The sequence below is a fragment of the Catharus ustulatus genome, chromosome 33 (assembly GCF_009819885.2).
Source record: "Catharus ustulatus isolate bCatUst1 chromosome 33, bCatUst1.pri.v2, whole genome shotgun sequence".
NCBI lineage: Eukaryota > Metazoa > Chordata > Aves > Passeriformes > Turdidae > Catharus > Catharus ustulatus.
Window position 1 is genome coordinate 176,006 of NC_046253.1, and position 20,168 is coordinate 196,173.

The 20,168-nt window shown below is 63.8% G+C and overlaps 1 protein-coding gene across 1 annotated transcript in view; it reads left to right on the plus strand.

Annotated features, from left to right (window-relative positions):
* CACNA1A (calcium voltage-gated channel subunit alpha1 A) overlaps positions 1 to 20,168 on the plus strand; it is a 73,836-nt gene that overhangs the window by 36,349 nt on the left and 17,319 nt on the right. Inside the window, 16 exon segments of the mRNA XM_033083753.2 lie at positions 563 to 704; positions 1,503 to 1,632; positions 2,815 to 2,874; positions 2,954 to 3,060; positions 7,777 to 7,876; positions 7,962 to 8,122; positions 8,192 to 8,332; positions 8,408 to 8,609; positions 10,119 to 10,283; positions 12,633 to 12,743; positions 13,420 to 13,503; positions 13,598 to 13,714; positions 13,800 to 13,865; positions 15,075 to 15,175; positions 17,079 to 17,229; positions 18,861 to 18,988. Coding sequence (XP_032939644.1) covers positions 563 to 704; positions 1,503 to 1,632; positions 2,815 to 2,874; positions 2,954 to 3,060; positions 7,777 to 7,876; positions 7,962 to 8,122; positions 8,192 to 8,332; positions 8,408 to 8,609; positions 10,119 to 10,283; positions 12,633 to 12,743; positions 13,420 to 13,503; positions 13,598 to 13,714; positions 13,800 to 13,865; positions 15,075 to 15,175; positions 17,079 to 17,229; positions 18,861 to 18,988 — 1,966 coding nt within the window.

Consider the following 20,168-nt stretch of genomic DNA (forward strand, 5'->3'; position numbering starts at 1 on the left):
GATCTGGGGGGTCCCGAGGAGTTTGGGGGGGATCGGGGGTGGTCTGGGGGATCAGGGATGTGGGGATGCTCTGGGGGGTCCAGGGGGTTTGGGGAGGATCGGGGGTGGTCTGGGGGGTCCCAGGGTGATCTGGGGGGTCCCGGGGAGTTTGGGAGGGATCGGGGGTGGTCTGGGGGTCCTGGAGGGTTTGGGGGATCGGGGGTGATGTGGGGGGGATCAGGAGTGGTCTGGGGGGTCCCGGGGTGATCCGTGGGGTCCTGGAGGAGTTGGGGGGATCAGGGGTGATCTGGGGGGGATCAGGGACGTGGGGATGATCTGGGGGGTCCCGGGGGTTTGGGAGGAATTGGGGATGTGGGGATGATCTGGGGGGGATCGGGGGTGATCAGGGGGGGTCTGGGGGGATCAGGGGTTTGGGGATGATCTGGGGGGTCCCGGGTTGATCCAGGGGGTCCCGGGTTGATCTGGGAGGTCCCGGGGGTTTGGGGAGGATCGGGGCTGGTCTGGGGGGTCCCGGGTTGATCCGGGTTAATCCCGGGGGTCCCTGACGGCGCCGCCCCCGCAGTGAACAGGAACGCCAACCCCGAGCCGCTGCCCCGCAAGGAGGAGGAGGAGAAGAAGGAGGAGGAAGGCGCCGGGCAGGACGAGAACGGCCCCAAGCCCATGGTGCCCTACAGCTCCATGTTCATCCTGTCCACCACCAACCCGTGAGCGCGGGGGGGCGCGGGGGGGCTGGGGAGGGGGCTTGGGGAGGGTCTGGGGGTCTCGGCCGGGCTGGGGAGGGGGCTCGGGAGGGTCTGGGGGCTCGGGGCGGGTCTGGGGGGGGGCTTGGGGAGGGTCCGGGGGGCTCGGCTGGGCTGGGGAGGGGGCTCGGGAGGGTCTGGGGGGCTCGGGGAGGGTCTGGGGGGGCTTGGGGAGGGTCTGGGGGGCTCGGGGAGAGTCTGGGGAGGGGGCTCGGGAGGGTCTGGGGGGCTCGGGTGGGCTGGGGAGGGGGCTCGGGAGGGTCTGGGGGCTCGGCTGGGCTGGGGAGGGGGCTCGGGGGGCGGCCGGGCTGGGGGGGGGCTTGGGGAGGGTCTGGGGGGCTCGGGGCGGGTCTGGAGAGGGGCTTGGGGAGGGTCTGGGGGCGCGGCCGGGCTGGGGAGGGGGCTTGGGAGGGTCTGGGGGTCAGGGGGGCTCGGGGAGGGTCTGGGGGCTCGGGGCGGGTCTGGGGGGCTCGGGGCGGGTCTGGGGAGGGGGCTTGGGGAGGTTCTGGGGGTCAGGGGGGCTCGGGGAGGGTCTGGGGGCTCGGGGTGGATTTGGGGGGCTCGGCCGTGCCGTGGGGGTCTCGGGGCGGGTCTGGGGGCTCGGGGCGGGTCTGGGGGTCTCGGCCGTGCCGTGGGGGTCTCGGGGCGGATCTGGGGGTCTCGGGGCGGGTCTGGGGTCTCGGGGCGGGTCTGGGGGGCTCGGGGCGGGTCTGGGGTCCCGGGTTGGGTCTGGGGTCTCGCCCCTCACCGCGCCCCCCCCAGGTTCCGGCGGCTGTGCCACTACATCGTGAACCTGCGCTACTTCGAGATGTGCATCCTGCTGGTGATCGCCATGAGCAGCATCGCGCTGGCCGCCGAGGACCCCGTGCAGCCCAACGCCCCCCGCAACAACGTGAGACCCCCGGCACCCCCGGGACCCCCCGGGACCCCCCGGGACCCCCCGGGCCGGGGCCGCGCTGCTCTGGGGCGGGGGGACCCCGAAATGAGGCTGGAGTGGGTGGGGGGGCTTCGCACTCGGCGTGTGCTGGGTCTGAGAGGGGGGTCTGGGGTGGTGGGGGGGTTTGGGGGGATCTGGGGGGGATTTGGGGGGCTCTGGGAGGGTCCTGGGGGGGCTCTGGGGGTCCTGGGAGGCTCTGGGGAGGTCCCGGGGGGCTCTAGGGAGGCTCTGGGGGGTCCTGGGAGGCTCTGAGGGGCTCTGGGGTCTCTGGGGGGCTCTGAGGGGGCTCTGGGGGTCCCCTGAGGGGTCCTGGGGGGCTCTGGGGGGACCCCGAAATGGGTCTGGAGTGGGTGGGGGGGGATCTGCACTCGGCGTGTGCTGGGTCTGAGAGGGGGGCCTGGGGTGGTGGGGGGATTTGGGGGGGTCTGGGGGGATTTGGGGGTCTCCTGGGGTCTCCTGGGTGGTCCAGGGGGCTCTGGGGGGTCCCTGGGGGGTTCCGGAGGGATCTGGGGGGCTCTGGGGGGCTCTGAGGGGTCCCGAGGGTCTCTGGGGGGGTCCCGAGGGGCTCTGGGGGACTCTGAGGGGTCCCGGGGGGTCCCGGGGGTCTCCTGGGGGGTCCCGGGGGCTCTGAGGGGGATCTGGGGGTGGCTCTGGGGGGTCCTGGGGGTCTCCTGGGGGTCCTGAGGGTCCCTGAGGGGGTCCCGGCGGTCTCCTGGGGGGGCTCTGAGGGGCTCTGGGGGGGCTCTGGGGGATGTCGGAGGGGTCCTGGGGGGCTCTGGGAGTCCCGGGAGGCTCTGAGGGGTCCCTGAGGGGTCCTGGGAGGCTCTGAGGGGGATCTGGGGGGTTCTGGGGGGTCCCGGAGGCTCTGGGGGGATTCTGGGGGTCCGGGAGGGTCTCCTGGGGGCTCTGGGGGTCCCTGAGGGGTCCTGGGGGGCTCTGGGAGGGTCCTGGGGGGCTCTGGGGGTCCCGGGGGGCTCTGGGGGGGTTCTGGAAGATGTCGGGGGGGTCCTGGGGGTCCCGGGGGTCTCCTGGTGGTCCCGGGGGTCTCCTGGGGGTCCTGGGGGGTCTCCCGGGGGTCTCCTGGGGGTCTCCCGTCTCTCCCAGCCCCCCCCACCCTCGCCCCCTCCCCTCCCGCAGGTGCTGCGCTACTTCGACTACGTCTTCACGGGGGTCTTCACCTTCGAGATGGTGATCAAGGTGGGCGCGTGGGGAGGGGTCCGCGGGTCCGGCCGAGCCCCCCTGACGCCCCCTGACCCATTTCACCCCCCCCCCTCAGATGGTGGACCTGGGGCTGGTGCTGCACCAGGGCTCCTACTTCCGGGACCTGTGGAACATTCTGGACTTCATCGTGGTCAGCGGGGCGCTGGTGGCCTTCGCCTTCACGTGAGTGACCACAGGGACCCCCGGGACCCCCCCCAAAACCCCCCAGGACCCCCGAGCCCCCCCCCAAAACCCCCCGAGACCCCCGAGACCCCCGAGACCCCCCCAAAACCCCCCGAGACCCCCGAGACCCCCCCAGGACCCCCGAGACCCCCCCGAGACCCCCCGGGACCCCCCGGGCTCCCCCCGAGACCCCTGAGACCCCCGAGACCCCCCCCAAAACCCCCCGAGATCCCCGGGACCCCCGAGACCCCCCCGAGACCCCCCGAGACCCCCCCCGAGACCCCCCGAGACCCCCGAGACCCCCGGGACCCCCCCCCAAGACCCCCGGGACCCCGAGACCCCCCCCCAAAACCCCCCGAGACCCCCCCCAAAACCCCCCGAGATCCCCGAGACCACCCCGAGACCCCTGAGACCCCCCGAAGACCCCCCCCAAAAACCCCCGAGACCCCCCGAGACCCCCGAGACCCCCCCAAAACCCCCCAAGACCCCCCAAGACCCCCGAGACCCCCGAGACCCCCCCGAGACCCCCCCAAGACCCCCCCCAAAACCCCCCAAGACCCCCGAGACCCCCCGAGACCCCCCCCCAAAACCCCCCGAGACCCCGAGACCCCCCTGAGACCCCCGGGACCCCCCCCGAGACCTCTGAGACCCCCCGAGACCCCCGGGACCCCCGGGACCCCCCCCGAGACCCCCGAGACCCCCCCGAGACCCCCGGGACCCCCCGAGACCCCCGAGCCCCCCCGGGACCCCCGAGACCCCCCCCAAAACCCCCCGAGACCCCCCAAGACCCTCCTGAGACCCCCGAGCCCCCCCCGAGACCCCCCCCGGATCCCCCGGGACCCCCCCGAGACCCCCCCGAGACCCCCGAGACCCCCCCCAAAACTCCCCGGGACCCCCGAGACCCCCCCGAGACCCCCGAGACCCCCGAGACCCCCCCCCAAAACCCCCCGGGACCCCCGAGACCCCCCCCCAAAACCCCCCGAGACCCCCGAGACCCCCGAGACCCCCCTCAAAACCCCCTGAGACCCCCCCGAGACCCCCGGGACCCCCCCAAAACCCCCCGAGACCCCCCCGAGCCCCCCCCCGCTCTCTGTCGTGGCTTTGCCGTCTGTCCCCCCGTCCGTGTCCGTCTGTCCCCGTGTCGGTGTCCGGGGGAGGAGGAACCCGCTAGGAAAGGGGGAGTAAACCTGGAGAGAGGTCTGAGTAAAGGGGGAGGGTCCTCTGAGTAAAGGGGGAGGATCCTCTGAGTAAAGGGTGAGGGTCCCCCGAGTAAAGGGTGAGGGTCCTCTGAGTAAAGGGTGAGGGTCCCACGAGTAACTGAGTACCCCTAAAATAACGGCTGAGTATCCTCTGAGTAAAGGATGAGGATCGCCCGAGTGTTGGAGCAGCCCTAAAATAAAGGATGAGCATCCCCTGAGTAAAGGGTGAGCATCCTCTGAGTAAAGGGTGAGGATCCCCTGAGTAAAGGGTGAGCATCCTCTGAGTAAAGGGTGAGGATCCCCTGAGGGTCGGAGCGGTCCTGAAGTAAAACTGAGCATCCTCTGAGTAAAGGATGAGAATCCCCTGAGTAAAGGGTGAGGAACCTCTGAGTAAAGGGTGAGGGTCCTCTGAGTAAAGGGTGAGGGTCCCACGAGTAAAGGGTGAGGATCCTCTGAGTAAAGGGTGAGGGTCCTCTGAGTAAAGGGTGAGGGTCCTCTGAGTAAAGGGTGAGGATCCTCTGAGTAAAGGGGGAGGGAGGATCCCACGAGTAACTGAGCAGGCCTAAAGTAAAACTGAACATCCTCTGAGTAAAGGATGAGCATCCCCCGAGTAAAGGCTGAGCATCCTCTGAGTAAAGGATGAGCATCTTCTGAGTAAAGGGTGAGGATCCTCTGAGTAAAGGGTGAGGATCCCCCTGAGGGTCGGAGTGGTCCTGAAGTAAAACTGAGCATCCTCTGAGTAAAGGGTGAGCATCCTCTGAGTAACTGAGCACCCCTAAAATAAAGGATGGGCATCCCCTGAGTAAAGGCTGAGCATCCTCTGAGTAAAGGATGAGCATCCCCCGAGTAACTGAGCGGCCTCAAAATAACGACTGAACATCCCCTGAGTAAAGGATGAGCATCCTCTGAGTAAAGGCTGAGGATCGCCCGAGTGTCGGAGCGACCCTGGAATAAAACTGAGCATCCTCTGAGTAAAGGCTGAGCATCCCCTGAGTAAAGAATGAGCATCCCCTGAGTAAAGGATGAGCATCCCCTGAGTAAAGGGTGAGGATCCCCCGAGGGTCGGAGCAGTCCCTGAGTAACTGAGCACCCCTAAAATAACGGCTGAGCATCCTCTGAGTAAAGGCTGAGCATCCTCTGAGTAAAGGATGAGCGTCCCCCGAGTAACTGAATAGCCCTAAAATAACGACTGAGCATCCTCTGAGTAAAGGGTGAACATCCTCTGAGTAAAGGCTGAGCATCCTCTGAGTAAAGGATGAACATCCTCTGAGTAAAGGGTGAGCATCCTCTGAGTAACTGAGCACCCCTAAAATAAAGGATGAGCATCCTCTGAGTAAAGACTGAGCGTCCTCTGAGTAAAGGATGAGCATCCTCTGAGTAAGGGCTGAGCATCCTCTGAGTAAAGGATGAGCATCCCCCGAGTAACTGAGCAGCCCTAAAGTAAAACTGATTATCCTCTGAGTAAAGGATGAGCATCCCCCGAGTGTCAGAGCAACCCTGAAGTGAAGGCTGAGCATCCTCTGAGTAAAGGTTGAGCATCCTCTGAGTAACTGAGCAGCCCCAAAATAACAGCTGAGCATCCCCTGAGTAAAGGGTGAGCATCCTCTGAGTAAAGGATGAGGATCCCCTGAGTAACTGAGCAGCCCTGAAGTAAAACTGAGCATCCTCTGAGTAAAGGATGAGCATCCTCTGAGTAACTGAGCACCCTTAAAATAAGGGCTGAGCATCCTCTCAGTAAAGGCTGAGCATCCCCTGAGTAAAGGCTGAGCATCCCCTGAATAATGGCTGAGCATCCCCTGAGTAACTGAGCAGCCCTAAAATAATGGCTGAGCATCCTCTGAGTAAAGGATGAGCATCCCCCGAGTAACTGAGCGGCCTCAAAATAACGACTGAACATCCCCTGAGTAAAGGATGAGCATCCTCTGAGTAAAGGATGAGCATCCTCTGAGTAAAGGCTGAGCATCCTCTGAGTAAGGGCTGAGCATCCTCTGAGTAAAGGCTGAGCATCCTCTGAGTAAAGGCTGAGCATCCTCTGAGTAACTGAGTACCCCTAAAATAACGGCTGAGCATCCCCAGAGTAAAGGGTGAGGATCCCCTGAGTAACTGAGTAGCCCCAAAATAACGGCTGAGCATCCTCTGAGTAACGGCTGAGCATCCCCTGAGTAACTGAGCACCCCTAAAATAACAGCTGAGCATCCCCAGAGTAAAGGGTGAGGATCCCCTGAGTAACTGAGTAGCCCCAAAATAACGGCTGAGCATCCTCTGAGTAACGGCTGAGCATCCCCTGAGTAACTGAGCACCCCTAAAATAACGGCTGAGCATCCTCTGAGTAACGGCTGAGCATCCTCTGAGTAACTGAGCGGCCCCAAAATAACGACTGAGCATCCTCTGAGTAAAGGATGAGCATCCTCTGAGTAAAGGCTGAGCATCCCCCGAGTAACTGAGCACCCCTAAAATAAAGGATGAGCATCCTCTGAGTAACTGAGCAGCCCTGAAGTAAAGGATGAGCATCCCCCGAGTAACTCAGCCGCCCTAAAATAAAGGATGAGCATCCTCTGAGTAAAGGATGAGCATCCTCTGAGTAACTGAGCAGCCCTAAAGTGAAGGCTGAGCATCCCCTGAGTAAAGGATGAGAATCCCCCGAGTGTCAGAGCGACCCTGGAGTAAAACTGAGCATCCTCTGAGTAAAGGCTGAGCATCCTCTGAGTAAAGGCTGAGCATCCTCTGAGTAAGGGTGAGCATCCCCTGAATAACTGAGCAGCCCTAAAATAACGGCTGAGCATCCTCTGAGTAAGAGTTGAGCATCCCCCCGAGTGTCTGAGCATCCTCTGAGTAACTGAGCAGCCCTAAAATAAAGGATGAGCATCCCCTGAGTAAAGGATGAGCATCCTCTGAGTAACTGAGCAGCCCTAAAGTAACAGCTGAGCATCCCCTGAGTAAAGGCTGAGCATCCCCTGAGTAAGTGAACGGCCTCAAAATAACGACTGAACATCCCCTGAGTAAAGGCTGAGCATCCCCTGAGTAACTGAGCAGCCTCCAGCTCTGGGCTGAGCCCCTCCCACGAGTCCGAGCACCCCTGAGTAAACCAGGAGTAAAGGCGGAGCAGACCCCACGGCGGGGTCCGCCCCGAGGGTCCCGGGGGGGGTCCGGGGGTGCCGGGGGGGGGCTCTGACCGTTCCTTGTCTCTCCGCTTCCTCTGCCCGCGCCGCAGGAGCAGCTCACGGTAAATCCTTCTGCCTTCGTCTCCGTCCTCGTCCTCTCCTCGTGCTCTTGGTCGTGCCTCGCTCCCCCCTCCCCAAATTCCCGCCCCCTCCCCAAATTCCCACCCCAGACCCCCTCCCCAAAAAAACGGCAAACTGGGATGGGGGCGGGACGGGGGGGTTGAGATGGGAGGGAGGGAGGGGAGGGGGTGGGACCGGGTGGGACCCCCCCCCTCTGGTCCTGCCGGGGGTCTGGGGGTGTCCCGGTCACTCCAGGGGTCCCACACGCCCCCTCCCCACCGTGCGCCCCCCCCCAGCGGCAGCAGCAAAGGCAAGGACATCAACACCATCAAATCCCTGCGCGTCCTCCGCGTGCTGCGGCCCCTCAAGACCATCAAGAGGCTGCCCAAGCTCAAGGTGGGTTCCGGGGGGGGGAGCTCAGCACCCACCGAGGTGAGGGGGGGGGATTCAGGGGGTGCTGACCCCTCCCCACCCCGCCCAGGCCGTGTTTGACTGCGTGGTGAACTCGCTCAAGAACGTGCTCAACATCCTCATCGTCTACATGCTCTTCATGTTCATCTTCGCCGTGGTGGCCGTGCAGCTCTTCAAGGGGAAGTTCTTCTACTGCACCGACGAGTCCAAGGAGTTCGAGAAGGACTGCAGGTACGGCCCGGCCCGGGAGGGGCTCGCCCGGCCCCCCCGGCGCCCGCCCACCGCCCCCTCCCCGGGCAGGGGCGAGTACCTGGTCTACGAGAAGGACAACGAGGTGAAGGCGCAGAAGCGCGAGTGGAAGAAGTACGAGTTCCACTACGACAACGTGCTCTGGGCGCTGCTCACCCTCTTCACCGTCTCCACCGGCGAGGGGTGGCCGCAGTAAGGCCGTGGTGGTTTGGGGGTGGGGGTTCTGGGGGGGCTCAGCGGGACCCCCACCCCAAATCGCCGCCGCAGGGTCCTGAAGCACTCGGTGGACGCCACGTACGAGAACCAGGGCCCGAGCCCCGGGTACCGCATGGAGATGTCCATCTTCTACGTCGTCTACTTCGTCGTCTTCCCCTTCTTCTTCGTCAACATCTTCGTGGCCTTGATCATCATCACCTTCCAGGAGCAGGGCGACAAGATGATGGAGGAGTACAGCCTGGAGAAGAACGAGGTGAGACCTCGGGGGGGCTGAGGGGGCCGGGCAGGGTGACCCTGAGGTGTGGAAAGTCGCTCTATAACTCACAAAAATAATTTATAAAAGTAGATATGTATTTATTTAGCGCTGGGGGTAACTCCTCCTAAAACACGCGCACCTTTGGCAACTTCACCTCGCCTTTTATTCTCTAAAAACCAGGAATATACAATTCACCTGATACATATTCATTGCCCATCCCTGCTTCACATGGAAATTAGTTTCACGCCTCTTTTCGGCTGAACATTGTTCCTTTTTGGGTCGTTCTGGTGGTCTTGGGGGTCTTCAGATGAAGTAAAGTCGTCTTCTTCTCAGTTTGAAGTTTTCACCTTGTATTCTTTTTAGTCCTTTGGTCATTTAGTCCTTTCTCTCTTTTCAGTCCTTTGGTAATTTTCTGGACTTTGCTATCAGTTTTCTCTTCCCAGGGACCCCCTCATCCTGTGGGTGTTTGTTCTTTTATTTTAATTTACCAACTTTAGTCCTTTCTTTCTTTTCAGTCCTTTGGTCATTTAGTCCTTTGGTCATTTAGTCCTTTGGTCATTTAGTCCTTTCTCTCTTTTCAGTCCTTTGGTGATTTTCCTGACTTTGGTATCAGTTTTCTCTTCCCTCATCCCGTGGGTCTTTATTCTTTTATTTTAATTTACCAACTTTAGTCCTTTCTCTCTTCTTAGTCCTTTGGTCATTTAGTCCTTTCTCTCTTCTTAGTCCTTTGGTCATTTAGTCCTTTCTCTCTTTTTAGTCCTTTGGTCATTTAGTCCTTTGGTCATTTAGTCCTTTCTCTCTTTTCAGTCCTTTGGTCATTCAGTCCTTTCTCTTTTCAGTCCTTTGGTCATTTAGTCCTTTGGTCATTTTCTGGACTTTGCTATCAGTTTTCTCTTCCCTCATCCTGTGGGTGTTTATTCTTTTATTTTAATTTACCAACTTTAGTCCTTTCTCTCTTTTCAGTCCTTTGGTCATTTAGTCCTTTGGTCATTTAGTCCTTTGGTCATTTAGTCCTTTCTCTTTTTAGTCCTTTGGTCATTTTCCTGACTTTGCTATCAGTTTTCTCTTCCCGGGGACCCCCTCATCCTGTGGGTGTTTGTTCTTTTATTTTAATTTACCAACTTTGGTCCTTTCTCTCTTTTTAATCCTTTGGTCATTTAGTCCTTTGGTCATTTAGTCCTTTGGTCATTTAGTCCTTTCTCTCTTTTTAGTCCTTTGGTCATTTAGTCCTTTGGTCATTTAGTCCTTTTTCTCTTTTCAGTCCTTCGGTCATTTTCCTGACTTTGGTATCAGTTTTCTCTTCCCTCATCCCGCGGGTCTTTATTCTTTTATTTTCATTTTTAATTTTTTTTAAATTTTAATTTTAATTTTTTAATTTACCAACTCCATCCTTCAGCTCGACTTCTCCTCCTGTTCTTCCAACACTACAAATTACAGCCGACCCTACAGTTTTACCTTTTCAACCAAAATATTTTTAAACATTTGGTCCTTGATTCCGAATTTCAGAGAGCGTGCATCGACTTCGCCATCAGCGCCAAGCCGCTGACCCGGCACATGCCCCAGAACCGCCAGAGCTTCCAGTACCGCATGTGGCAGTTCGTGGTGTCGCCGCCCTTCGAGTACACCATCATGGCCATGATCGCGCTCAACACCATCGTGCTCATGATGAAGGTGGGCGGGGGCGGCGCTGGGGGGCTGGGGGTGTTCTCAGAGCCCCCCTGCACGCCCCCGGGGTTTGTCCCCTCTGTCCCCTCTGTGCTGTCCCCTCTGTGCTGTCCCCTCTGTGCTGTCCCCTCTGGGCTGTCCCCAGCTTGGTCCTGCGGCTCGGTCCCCGTGGGAATTGTCCTTGTCCCACCCAGCGGCACCCCCGGGATCAGGGAACCCCAGGAAAGACCTTTGTGTCCCCAGGGACCTGTCCTTGTCCCCTGGGACCTGTCCCTGTCCCCGTCTCTGTCCCTGTCCCCATCCCCTTGCCCCTGTCCCCTCTGTCTCCTCTGTCCCCTCTGTGCCCTCTGTGCTGTCCCCTCTGTGCTGTCCCCTCTGTGCCCTCTGTGCCCTCTGTGCTGTCCCCTCTGTGCTGTCCCCTCTGTCCCCTCTGTCCCCTCTGTGCTGTCCCCTCTGTGCTGTCCCCAGCTTGGTCCTGCGGCTCTGTCCCCGTGGGAATTGTCCTTGTCCCACCCAGCGGCACCCCCGGGATCAGGGAACCCCGGGAAAGACCCTTGTGTCCCCCAGGGACCTGTCCCTGTCCCCTAGGATCTGTCCCTGTGCTCCCCAGGAGCTGTCCCTGTCCCTGTCCCCTTGTCCCCGTCCCCCTGTCCCTATCTCTGTCCCTGTCCCTGTCCCTGTGTCCCTGTCCTCCTGTCCCTGTCCCCCTGTCCCTGTGTCCCTGTCCCTGTCCCCCTGTCCCTGTGTCCCTGTCCCCGTCCCCCTGTCCCTGTCCCCCTGTGCCTGTCCCTGTCCCTGTCCCCGCCCCACCCCGCAATGTCCCCCTGTCCCCGTCCCCCTGTCCCTGTCCCTGTCCCTGTCCCTGTGTCCCTGTGTCCCTGTCCCAGTCCCTGTCCCTGTCCCTGTCCCTGTTCCTGTCCCTGTGCTCCCCAGGGACCTGTCCCTGTCCCCCTGTCCCAGTCCCTGTCCCTGTCCCTGTGTCCCTGTGTCCCTGTCCCAGTCCCTGTCCCTGTCCCTGTGTCCCTGTGTCCCTGTCCCAGTCCCTGTCCCTGTCCCTGTCCCTGTTCCTGTCCCTGTTCCCCAGTCCCTGTCCCTGTCCCTGTCTCTGTCCCTGTCCCTGTCCCTGTCCCCATCCCCTTGTCCCTGTCCCCTCTGTGCTGTCCCCTCTGTGCTGTCCCCTCTGTGCTGTCCCCAGCTTGGTCCTGCGGCTCGGTCCCCGTGGGAATTGTCCTTGTCCCACCCAGCGGCACCCCCGGGATCAGGGAACCCCAGGAAAGGCCTTTGTGTCCCCCAGGGACCTGTCCTTGTCCCCCAGGACCTGTCCCTGTCCCTGTCCCCTAGGATCTGTCCCTGTGCTCCCCAGGACTTGTCCCTGTCCCTGCCCCCGGGACCTGTCCCTGTGTCCCTGTCCCTGTCCCCGTCCCCCAGGACCTGTCCCTGTCCCCAGGACCTGTCCCTGTCCCCCTGTCCCTCTGTCCCTGCCAGGACCTGTTCTTGCCCCCCAGGACCTGTCCATGTCCCCCTGTCCCTGTCCCTTTCCCTATCCCTGTCCCCCTGTCCCTGTCCCTGTTCCCCAGTCCCTGTCCCTGTCCCCTCCAGGACCTGTCCTGTCCCTCTGTCCCTGTCCCTTTCCCTATCCCTGTCCCTGTCCCTGTCCCTGTCCCCCTGTCTCCCTGTCCCTGTCCCCCTGTCCCTGTCCCCCTGTCCCCCTGTCCCCCTGTCCCTGTCCTGTCCCTGTGTCCCCGCCCCACCCCGCAATGTCCCCCTGTCCCTGTCCCTGTGTCCCTGTCCCCTTGTCCCTGTCCCTGTCCCTGTCCCCCTGTCCCTGTCCCTGTCCCTGTGTCCCCACCCCACCCCACAACGTCCCCCTGTCCCTGTCCCCCTGTCCCTGTCCCTGTCCCCCTGTCCCTGTGTCCCCCTGTCCCCCTGTCCCCACCCCACCCCACCCCACAACGTCCCCCTGTCCCCGCCCCACCCCACAACGTCCCCCTGTCCCTGTCCCCCTGTCCCTGTCCCCCTGTCCCTGTCCCCCTGTCCCTGTCCCTGTCCCTGTGTCCCTGTCCCCTGTCCCTGTGTCCCCACCCCACCCCGCAATGTCCCCCTGTCCCTGTCCCCATCCCTATCCCCCTGTCCCTGTCCCCTCCCCATCCCACAACGTCCCCCTGTCCCTGTCCCCCTGTCCCTGTGTCCCTGTCCCCCTGTCCCTGTCCCCCTGTCTCTGTGTCCCCACCCCGCCCCACCCCACAATGTCCCCTGTCCCTGTCCCCCTGTCCCTGTCCCTGTCCCCCTCCCGCGCTGTCCCCGCCCCACCCCACAATGTCCCCTGTCCCTGTCCCCCTGTCCCTGTCCCCGCAGTTCTACGACGCCTCCGACACCTACGAGAACGTTCTCAAGATGTTCAACAACGTCTTCACCTCCCTCTTCTCGCTCGAGTGTCTCCTCAAGATCATGGCCTTCGGTGTCCTGGTACGGGGGGACACGGGCTTGGGGACACGGGGGGGACAGGGGACCTCGGGGACCCCAAAACCGCGGGGGACGAGAGCCCCAGGTTGTCACCGGGCACAGGGATCCAGCACGGGGCCAGCCCGGGTTTGGGGACAGTACGGGTTTGGGGACAGCACGGGTTTGGGGACAGCACGGGGTCACCCCCGGGGTCTGGGGACAGCACAGGGACACTCCCAGGTTTGGGGACACCCCGGGGTCACCCTGGGTTTGGGGACAGCACGGGGTCACCCGGGTTTGGGGACAGCACAGGGACACCCCGGGTTTGGGGCCACCCTGGGTTTGGGGACAGCACGGGGCCACCCTGGGTTTGGGGACACCCCGGGGCCACCCCCAGGTTTGGGGACAGCACAGGGCCACCCCCAGATTTGGGGACACCACCCGGGGTCACCCCCAGGTTTGGGGACAGCACGGGGTCACCCCCGGGTTTGGGGACAGCACGGGGCCACCCCCAGGTTTGGGGACACCCCGGGTTTGGGGACACCCCGGGACCACCCTCAGGTCTGGGGCCACCCCGGGGCCACGCCCAGGTTTGGGGACACCCCGAGGTCATCCCCAGATCTGGGGACACCCCGGGGTCACCCCCAGATTTGGGGACACCCCCCGGGACCCCCTTTTTCCGCCCCCTCCCCTCCCCCAGAATTATTTCCGCGACGCCTGGAACATTTTCGACTTCGTGACGGTGCTGGGCAGCATCACCGACATCCTGGTGACAGAATTCGGGGTAGGTGGGCTCTGCCAGCCCCCTCCCCACCCCCTGACCCCATTCCCGGGGTCCCCTCCCCCCTCCTCACCCCCTTTTTGCGCCCCCTCCCCAGAACAATTTCATCAACCTGAGCTTCCTGCGCCTGTTCCGCGCCGCCCGCCTCATCAAGCTGCTGCGCCAGGGCTACACCATCCGCATCCTGCTCTGGACCTTCGTGCAGTCCTTCAAGGTGCCCCCAGACCCAAACCCAGACCCCCCCCCAGCGCCCCCAGCCCCAGCGCGGCCCCCCCTGACCGGCCCCGCTGCGCCCCCAGGCCCTGCCCTACGTGTGCCTGCTGATCGCCATGCTCTTCTTCATCTACGCCATCATCGGCATGCAGGTGAGACCCCCGGGGGGGTGAGACCCCCTGGGACAGGTGAGACCCCCTGGGGAAAGGTGAGACCCTCTGGGGAAAGGTGAGACCCCCGGGGGAAAGGTGAGACCCCCTGGGGAAAGGTGAGACCCCCGGGGAAAGGTGAGACCCCCGGGGGGGGTGAGACCCCCTGGGGACAGGTGAGACCCTCTGGGGACAGGTGAGACCCTCTGGGGACAGCTGAGACCCCCGGGGGGGTGAGACCCCCGGGGAAAGGTGAGACCACCTAGGGAAAGGTGAGACCCCAGGGGGAAAGGTGAGACCCTCTGGGGGGGGTGAGACCCCCTGGGGAAAGGTGAGACCCCCGGGGGGGTGAGACCCCCTGGGGAAAGGTGAGACCCCCAGTTCAGGTGAATCCCCCAGGCTCAGGTGAGACCCCCAGGTGATGCCCCCGCCCCCCGAGCTGTCCCCACCCCCCGTCAGGTGACGCCCCCAGGTGTAGGTGAGACCCCCAGACTCAGGTGACAGCCCCAGGCTCAGGTGACGCCCCCCGAGCTCAGGTGACCCCCCCCAGGTGACGCCCCCACCCCCGAGCTGTCCCAACCCCCCCTCAGGTGATGTTCCCAGGTTCAGGTGATGTCCCCAAGCTCAGGTGACGCCCCCAGACTCAGGTGACGCCCCCCGAGCTGCCCCTCTCCCCCTCAGGTGAGACCCCAGGTGTAGGCGACGCCCCCAGGCTCAGGTGACCCCCCCGGGCTGTCCCACCCCCCCAGGTGATGTCCCCAGGTTCAGGTGACACCTGCAGGCTCAGGTGACGCCCCCAGGTGTAGGTGACCCCCCCAGGTGACCCCCCGAGCTGTCCCACCCCCCCCCAGGTGATGTCCCCAGGTGTAGGTGACCCCCCCAGGTGACCCCTCCAGTTCAGGTGACCCCCTCAGGCTCAGGTGACCCCCCCAGGTGTAGGTGACCCCCCCAGCTGACCCCCCCGGGCTGTCCTACCCCCCCAGGTGATGTCCCCAGGTTCAGGTGACCCCCCCAGTTCAGGTGACATCCCCAGACTCAGGTGAGACCCCCGAGCTGCCCCCACCCCCCCCAGGTGATGTCCCCAGGTGTAGGTGACCCCCCCCAGGCTCAGGTGACCCCCCCCAGGCTCAGGTGACCCCCCCGGGCTGTCCCCAGATGTCCCCAGTTCAGGTGACCCCCCCAGGTGACCCCCCGCGCTGTCCCCCCCCCCAGGTGTTCGGGAACATCGGCATCGAGGAGGAGGATGAGGAGTCGGCGATCACCCAGCACAACAACTTCCGCACCTTCTTCCAGGCGCTGATGCTGCTCTTCAGGTGAGGCCGCCTCACCTGGGACACCCCAGTGTCACCTGGGCCACCTCCTCAGTGTCACTGGGGCACTCAGTGCCACCCCAGTGTAACCTGGCCAGCCCCAGTGCCACCCGGGGCCACCTGTGCCACCCGCGGTCACCTCAGTGTCACTCCAGTGTCACCTGTGCCACCTCCTCAGTGTCACCCCAGTGTCACCTGGGCCACCTGCTGTCACCCCAGTGTCACCCCAGTGTCACCTGGGCCACCCGGGGCCACCTCAGTGTCACCTGGGCCACCTCAGTGTCACCTGGGCCACCCGGGGCCACCTCAGTGTCACCTCAGTGTCACCTGGGCCACCCCAGTGTCACCTCAGTGTCACCTGGGCCACCTGCTGTCACCCCAGTGTCACCCCAGTGTCACCTGGGCCACCCGGGGCCACCTCAGTGTCACCTGTGCCACCTGCTGTCACCCCAGTGTCACCCCAGTGTCACCTGTGCCACCTCAGTGTCACCCAGTGTCACCTGGGCCACCCGGGGCCACCTCAGTGTCACCTGTGCCACCCACTGTCACCCCAGTGTCACCCCAGTGCCACCTGGGCACACGGCACCACCTGTGCCACCTCCTCAGTGTCACCTGTGCCACCTCAGTGTCACCTGTGTACCCGGTGCCACCCCAGTGTTACCCCAGTGTCACTCCAGTGCCACCCCAGTGTCACCTGTGCCACCTCCTCAGTGTCACCTGTGCCACTCCAGTGTCACCTGGGCAGCCCCAGCGTCACCTGGGTACCCAGTGCCACCTCAGTGTCCCCCAGCACAGTCCCAGTATCACCCCAGTGTCACCTCGGTGTCACCTGGGCAGCCAGTGCCACCTCAATGTCCCCCAGCACAGTCCCAGTGTCACCCCAGTGTCATCTGGGCACCCAGTGTCACCCCAGGGCCACTCCAGTGTCACCTGGGCACCCGGTGCCACCTGTGCCACCTCCTCAGTGTCACCTGGGCACCCAGTACCACCCCAGCACAGTCCCAGTGTCACCCCAGTGCCACACTGGTGCCACCCGCTCTCTGAGACCGGTTCTGCCGTGTCCCCACCGTGTCCCCCTCGTGTCCCTGCCGTGTCCCCGTGCCGGTGACGTTCCTGTCACCGTGTCGGTGACCGGCCTGTCCCCGCGTCCCCGCCGTGTCCCGCCGTGTCCCCTCCGTGTCACCGTGTCCGTGTCCGTCCTGTCCCCATGTCTGTGACCGTCCTGTCCCCGTGTCCCCGTGTCCGTGACCGGCCTGTCCCCGTGTCCCCGCCGTGTCGGTGACTGTCCTGTCCCCGCCGTGTCCCCACCGTGTCCCGCCCGTGTCCCCGCCGTGTCCCCCCCGTGTCCCCGTGTCCGTGTCCCCGCCGTGTCGGTGATGGTCCTGTCGCCGTGTCGGTGACCCCGCCGTGTCCCCCCGTGTCACCGTGTCCGTGACCGGCCTGTCACCGTGTCCCCGTGTCGGTGACGGTTCTGTCCCCGTGTCGGTGACGGTCCTGTCGCCGTGTCCCCGCCGTGTCCCGCCCATGTCCCCCCCGTGTCCCCGCCGTGTCGGTGACCGTGCTGTCCCCGTGTCGGTGACGTTCCTGTCGCCGTGTCGGTGACCGGCCTGTCCCCGCCGTGTCCCCTCCGTGTCCCGCCGTGTCCCCCCCGTGTCGCCGTGTCCGTGTCTGTCCTGTCCCCATGTCTGTGACCGTCCTGTCCCCGTGTCCGTGACCGTGCTGTCCCCGTGTCTGTGACCGTGCTGTCCCCGTGTCCCCCCGTGTCCCCGTGTCGGTGACGGTTCTGTCCCCATATCGGTGACCGGCCTGTCCCCACCGCGTCCCGCCCGTGTCCCCGCCGTGTCCCCGCCGTGTCGGTGACCGGCCTGTCCCTGCCGTGTCGGTGACCGTGCTGTCACTGTCGCAGGAGCGCCACCGGGGAGGCGTGGCACGAGATCATGCTGTCGTGCCTGAGCGGGAAGCCGTGCGACGAGAACTCGGGCATCAAGGAGGACGAGTGCGGCAACGAGTTCGCCTACTTCTACTTCGTGTCCTTCATCTTCCTCTGCTCCTTCCTGGTGAGCCACGGGGGTCCCGGACCCCGAACAGCCCCGCGAAAACACCCCCGGAGACCCCTCCCCAAAATCTCACCGGAGCCCCCTCCCCACATCCCGCATCACCTTCATCACCTCGCTTCTTCATCTCCTTCCTTCATCTCCTTCCTTCATCTTCCTCTGCTCCTTCCTGGTGAGGGACGGGGGTCCCGGACCCCGAACAGCCCCCCGAAAACACCCCCGGAGACCCCTCCCCAAAATACCCCAGAGCCCCGTCCTCACATCCCGCTCCTTCCTTCATCTCCTTCCTTCATCTCCTTCATCTCCTTCATCTTCCTCTGCTCCTTCCTGGTGAGCGCCGAACAGCCCCCCGAACCCCGAACAGCCCCCCGAAAACACCCCCGGAGACCCCTCCCCAAAATCCCCCCGGAGCCCCCTCCCCACATCCCGCTCCTTCCTTCATCTCCTTCCTTCATCTCCTTCCTTCATCTCCTTCATCTTCATCTTCTTCATCTTCCTCTGCTCCTTCCTGGTGAGCCACGGGGGTCCCGGACCCCGAACAGCCCCTCAAAAACACGTCCGGAGCCCCCTCCCCAAAATACCCCAGAGCCAGCAGAGCCCCGTCCTCACATCCCGCATCACCTTCATCACCTCGCTTCTTCATCTCCTTCCTTCATCTCCTTCATCTTCCTCTGCTCCTTCCTGGTGAGTGACGGGGGTCCTGAACCCAGAACAGCCCCTCAAAAACACCCCCGGAGCCCCCTCCCCAAAAACATCCCCAGACCCAGCAGAGTCCCGTCCCCACATCCCGCTCCTTCCTTCATCTCCTTCCTTCATCTCCTTCATCTTCCTCATCTTCCTCTGCTCCTTCCTGGTGAGCGCCGGGGGTCCCGAACCCAGAACAGGCCCCCGAAAACACCCCCGGAGCCCCCTCCCCAAAATACCCCCGGAGCCCCGTCCTCACATCCCGCATCACCTTCATCACCTCGTTTCTTCATCTCCTTCCTTCATCACCTTCCTCACCTTCCTCACCTTCCTCTCCCTCTACTGAGCACGGGAAGGCTCCGGGGGGGTCCCCAAACCCAAAACAGCCCCCCCAAAACACCCCCAGAGCCCCCTCCCCACATTACACAGCACTTTCATCACCTTCCTCACCTTCCTCACCTTCCTCACCTTCCTCACCTTCCTCTCCCTCTGCTGAACCCGGGGCGGCTCCGGGGGGGTCCCCAAACCCAAAACAACCCCCCCAAAAAAATCCCCGTGCTCCCCAGAGCCCCCTCCCCACATTACACAGCACCTTCATCTCCTTCATCACCTTCATCACCTTCCTCACCTTCATCACCTTCATCACCTTCATCACCTTCCTCACCTTCCTCACCTTCCTCAACCTCTGCTGAACCCGGGGAGGCTCCGGGGGGGTCCCCAAACCCAAAACAATCCCCCCAAAAACATCCCCGTGCTCCCCAGAGCCCCCTCCCCACATTACACATCACTTTCCTCACCTTCATCACCTTCATCTCCTTCATCACCTTCATCACCTTCCTCACCTTCCTCTCCCTCTGCTGAGCCCGGGGCGGCTCCGGGGGTCTCTGGCGGGGGGGGGACACCTCCCATGACCCCCCTGACCCTCCCGACCCCCCCGACCCCTCCCCAAGATGCTGAACCTCTTCGTCGCCGTCATCATGGACAACTTCGAGTACCTGACGCGCGACTCGTCCATCCTGGGCCCGCACCACCTGGACGAGTACGTGCGGGTCTGGGCCGAGTACGACCCCGCCGCCTGGTAAGGACCGGGGGAGACCCCTGGAATTGGGGAGAGACCACCGGGATGGGGGAGAGACCACCGGGATGGGGGAGAGACCACCGGGATGGGGGGACAGAAACACCCGGGGGAGACAGAGACCACCGGGATGGGGGGAGAGACCACCGGGATGGGGGAGAGACCACCGGGATGGGGGAGAGACCACCGGGATGGGGAGAGACCACCGGGATGGGGGAGAGACCACCGGGATGGGGGGAGAGACCCCCGGGAGTGGGAGAGACCCCTGGGGTGGGGGAGAGACCACCGGGATGGGGAGAGAGACCCCTGGAATCGGGGAGAGACCACCGGGATGGGGGAGAGACCACCGGGGAGGGAGAGACCACCGGGTTGGGGAGAGACCACCGGGATTGGGGGGAGAGACCACCGGGATGGGGGAGAGACCCTCGAGGGGCGCAGAGACCACCGGGGGGTACAGAGACCACCGGAGAGGGGAGAAAGGACCGAGACCCCCGGGGAGGGGCACAGAGACCACTGGGGAGGGGGGGGAGACCACCGGGATGGGGGCAGAGAGACCCCCGGGATGGGGGGAGAAGGGAGCGAGACCCCCGCGGGTCCGGGGTGTCCCCGCGAGGAGTCCTGGGGGTCCCAGGAGGGTCCCGGGTGGTCCCGGGTGTGTCAGGGGTGGTTTCGGGTGGTCCCGGTCTGTCCCGGGTGGTCGCGGTGGGCGTCCCGTGGATTTCCCAGTTTGTCCCGGTGGTCCCGGTTGGTTTGGGCGGTCCCAGTTTGTCCCGGGTGGTTCCGGGCAGTGTCCTGGTGGTCCCGGTCTGTCCCGGGTGGTTCCGGGTGGTTCCGGGTGGTTCCAGTTGATGTCCCAGTTTGTCCCGGGTGGTCCCGGTTTGTCCTGGTCTGTCCCGGGCAGTCCCGGGTGGGGTGCCGGTGGGGGTCCCATGGATTTCCCGGTCTGTCCCGGGCAGTCCCGGGTGGGGTCCCGGTGGGGGTCCCGTGGATTTCCCGGTCTGTCCCAGGCGGTCCCGGCAGGGGTCCCACTTTGTCCCGAGGATGTCCCAGTTTGTCCCGGGCGGTTCCGGGTGGTCTTGGCCTGTCCCGGTCTGTCCCGAGTGGTTCCAGGTGATGTCCTGGTCTATCCCGGTTTATCCTAGTCTGTCCTGGGCAGTCCCGGGTTATGTCCCGGTTTATCCCG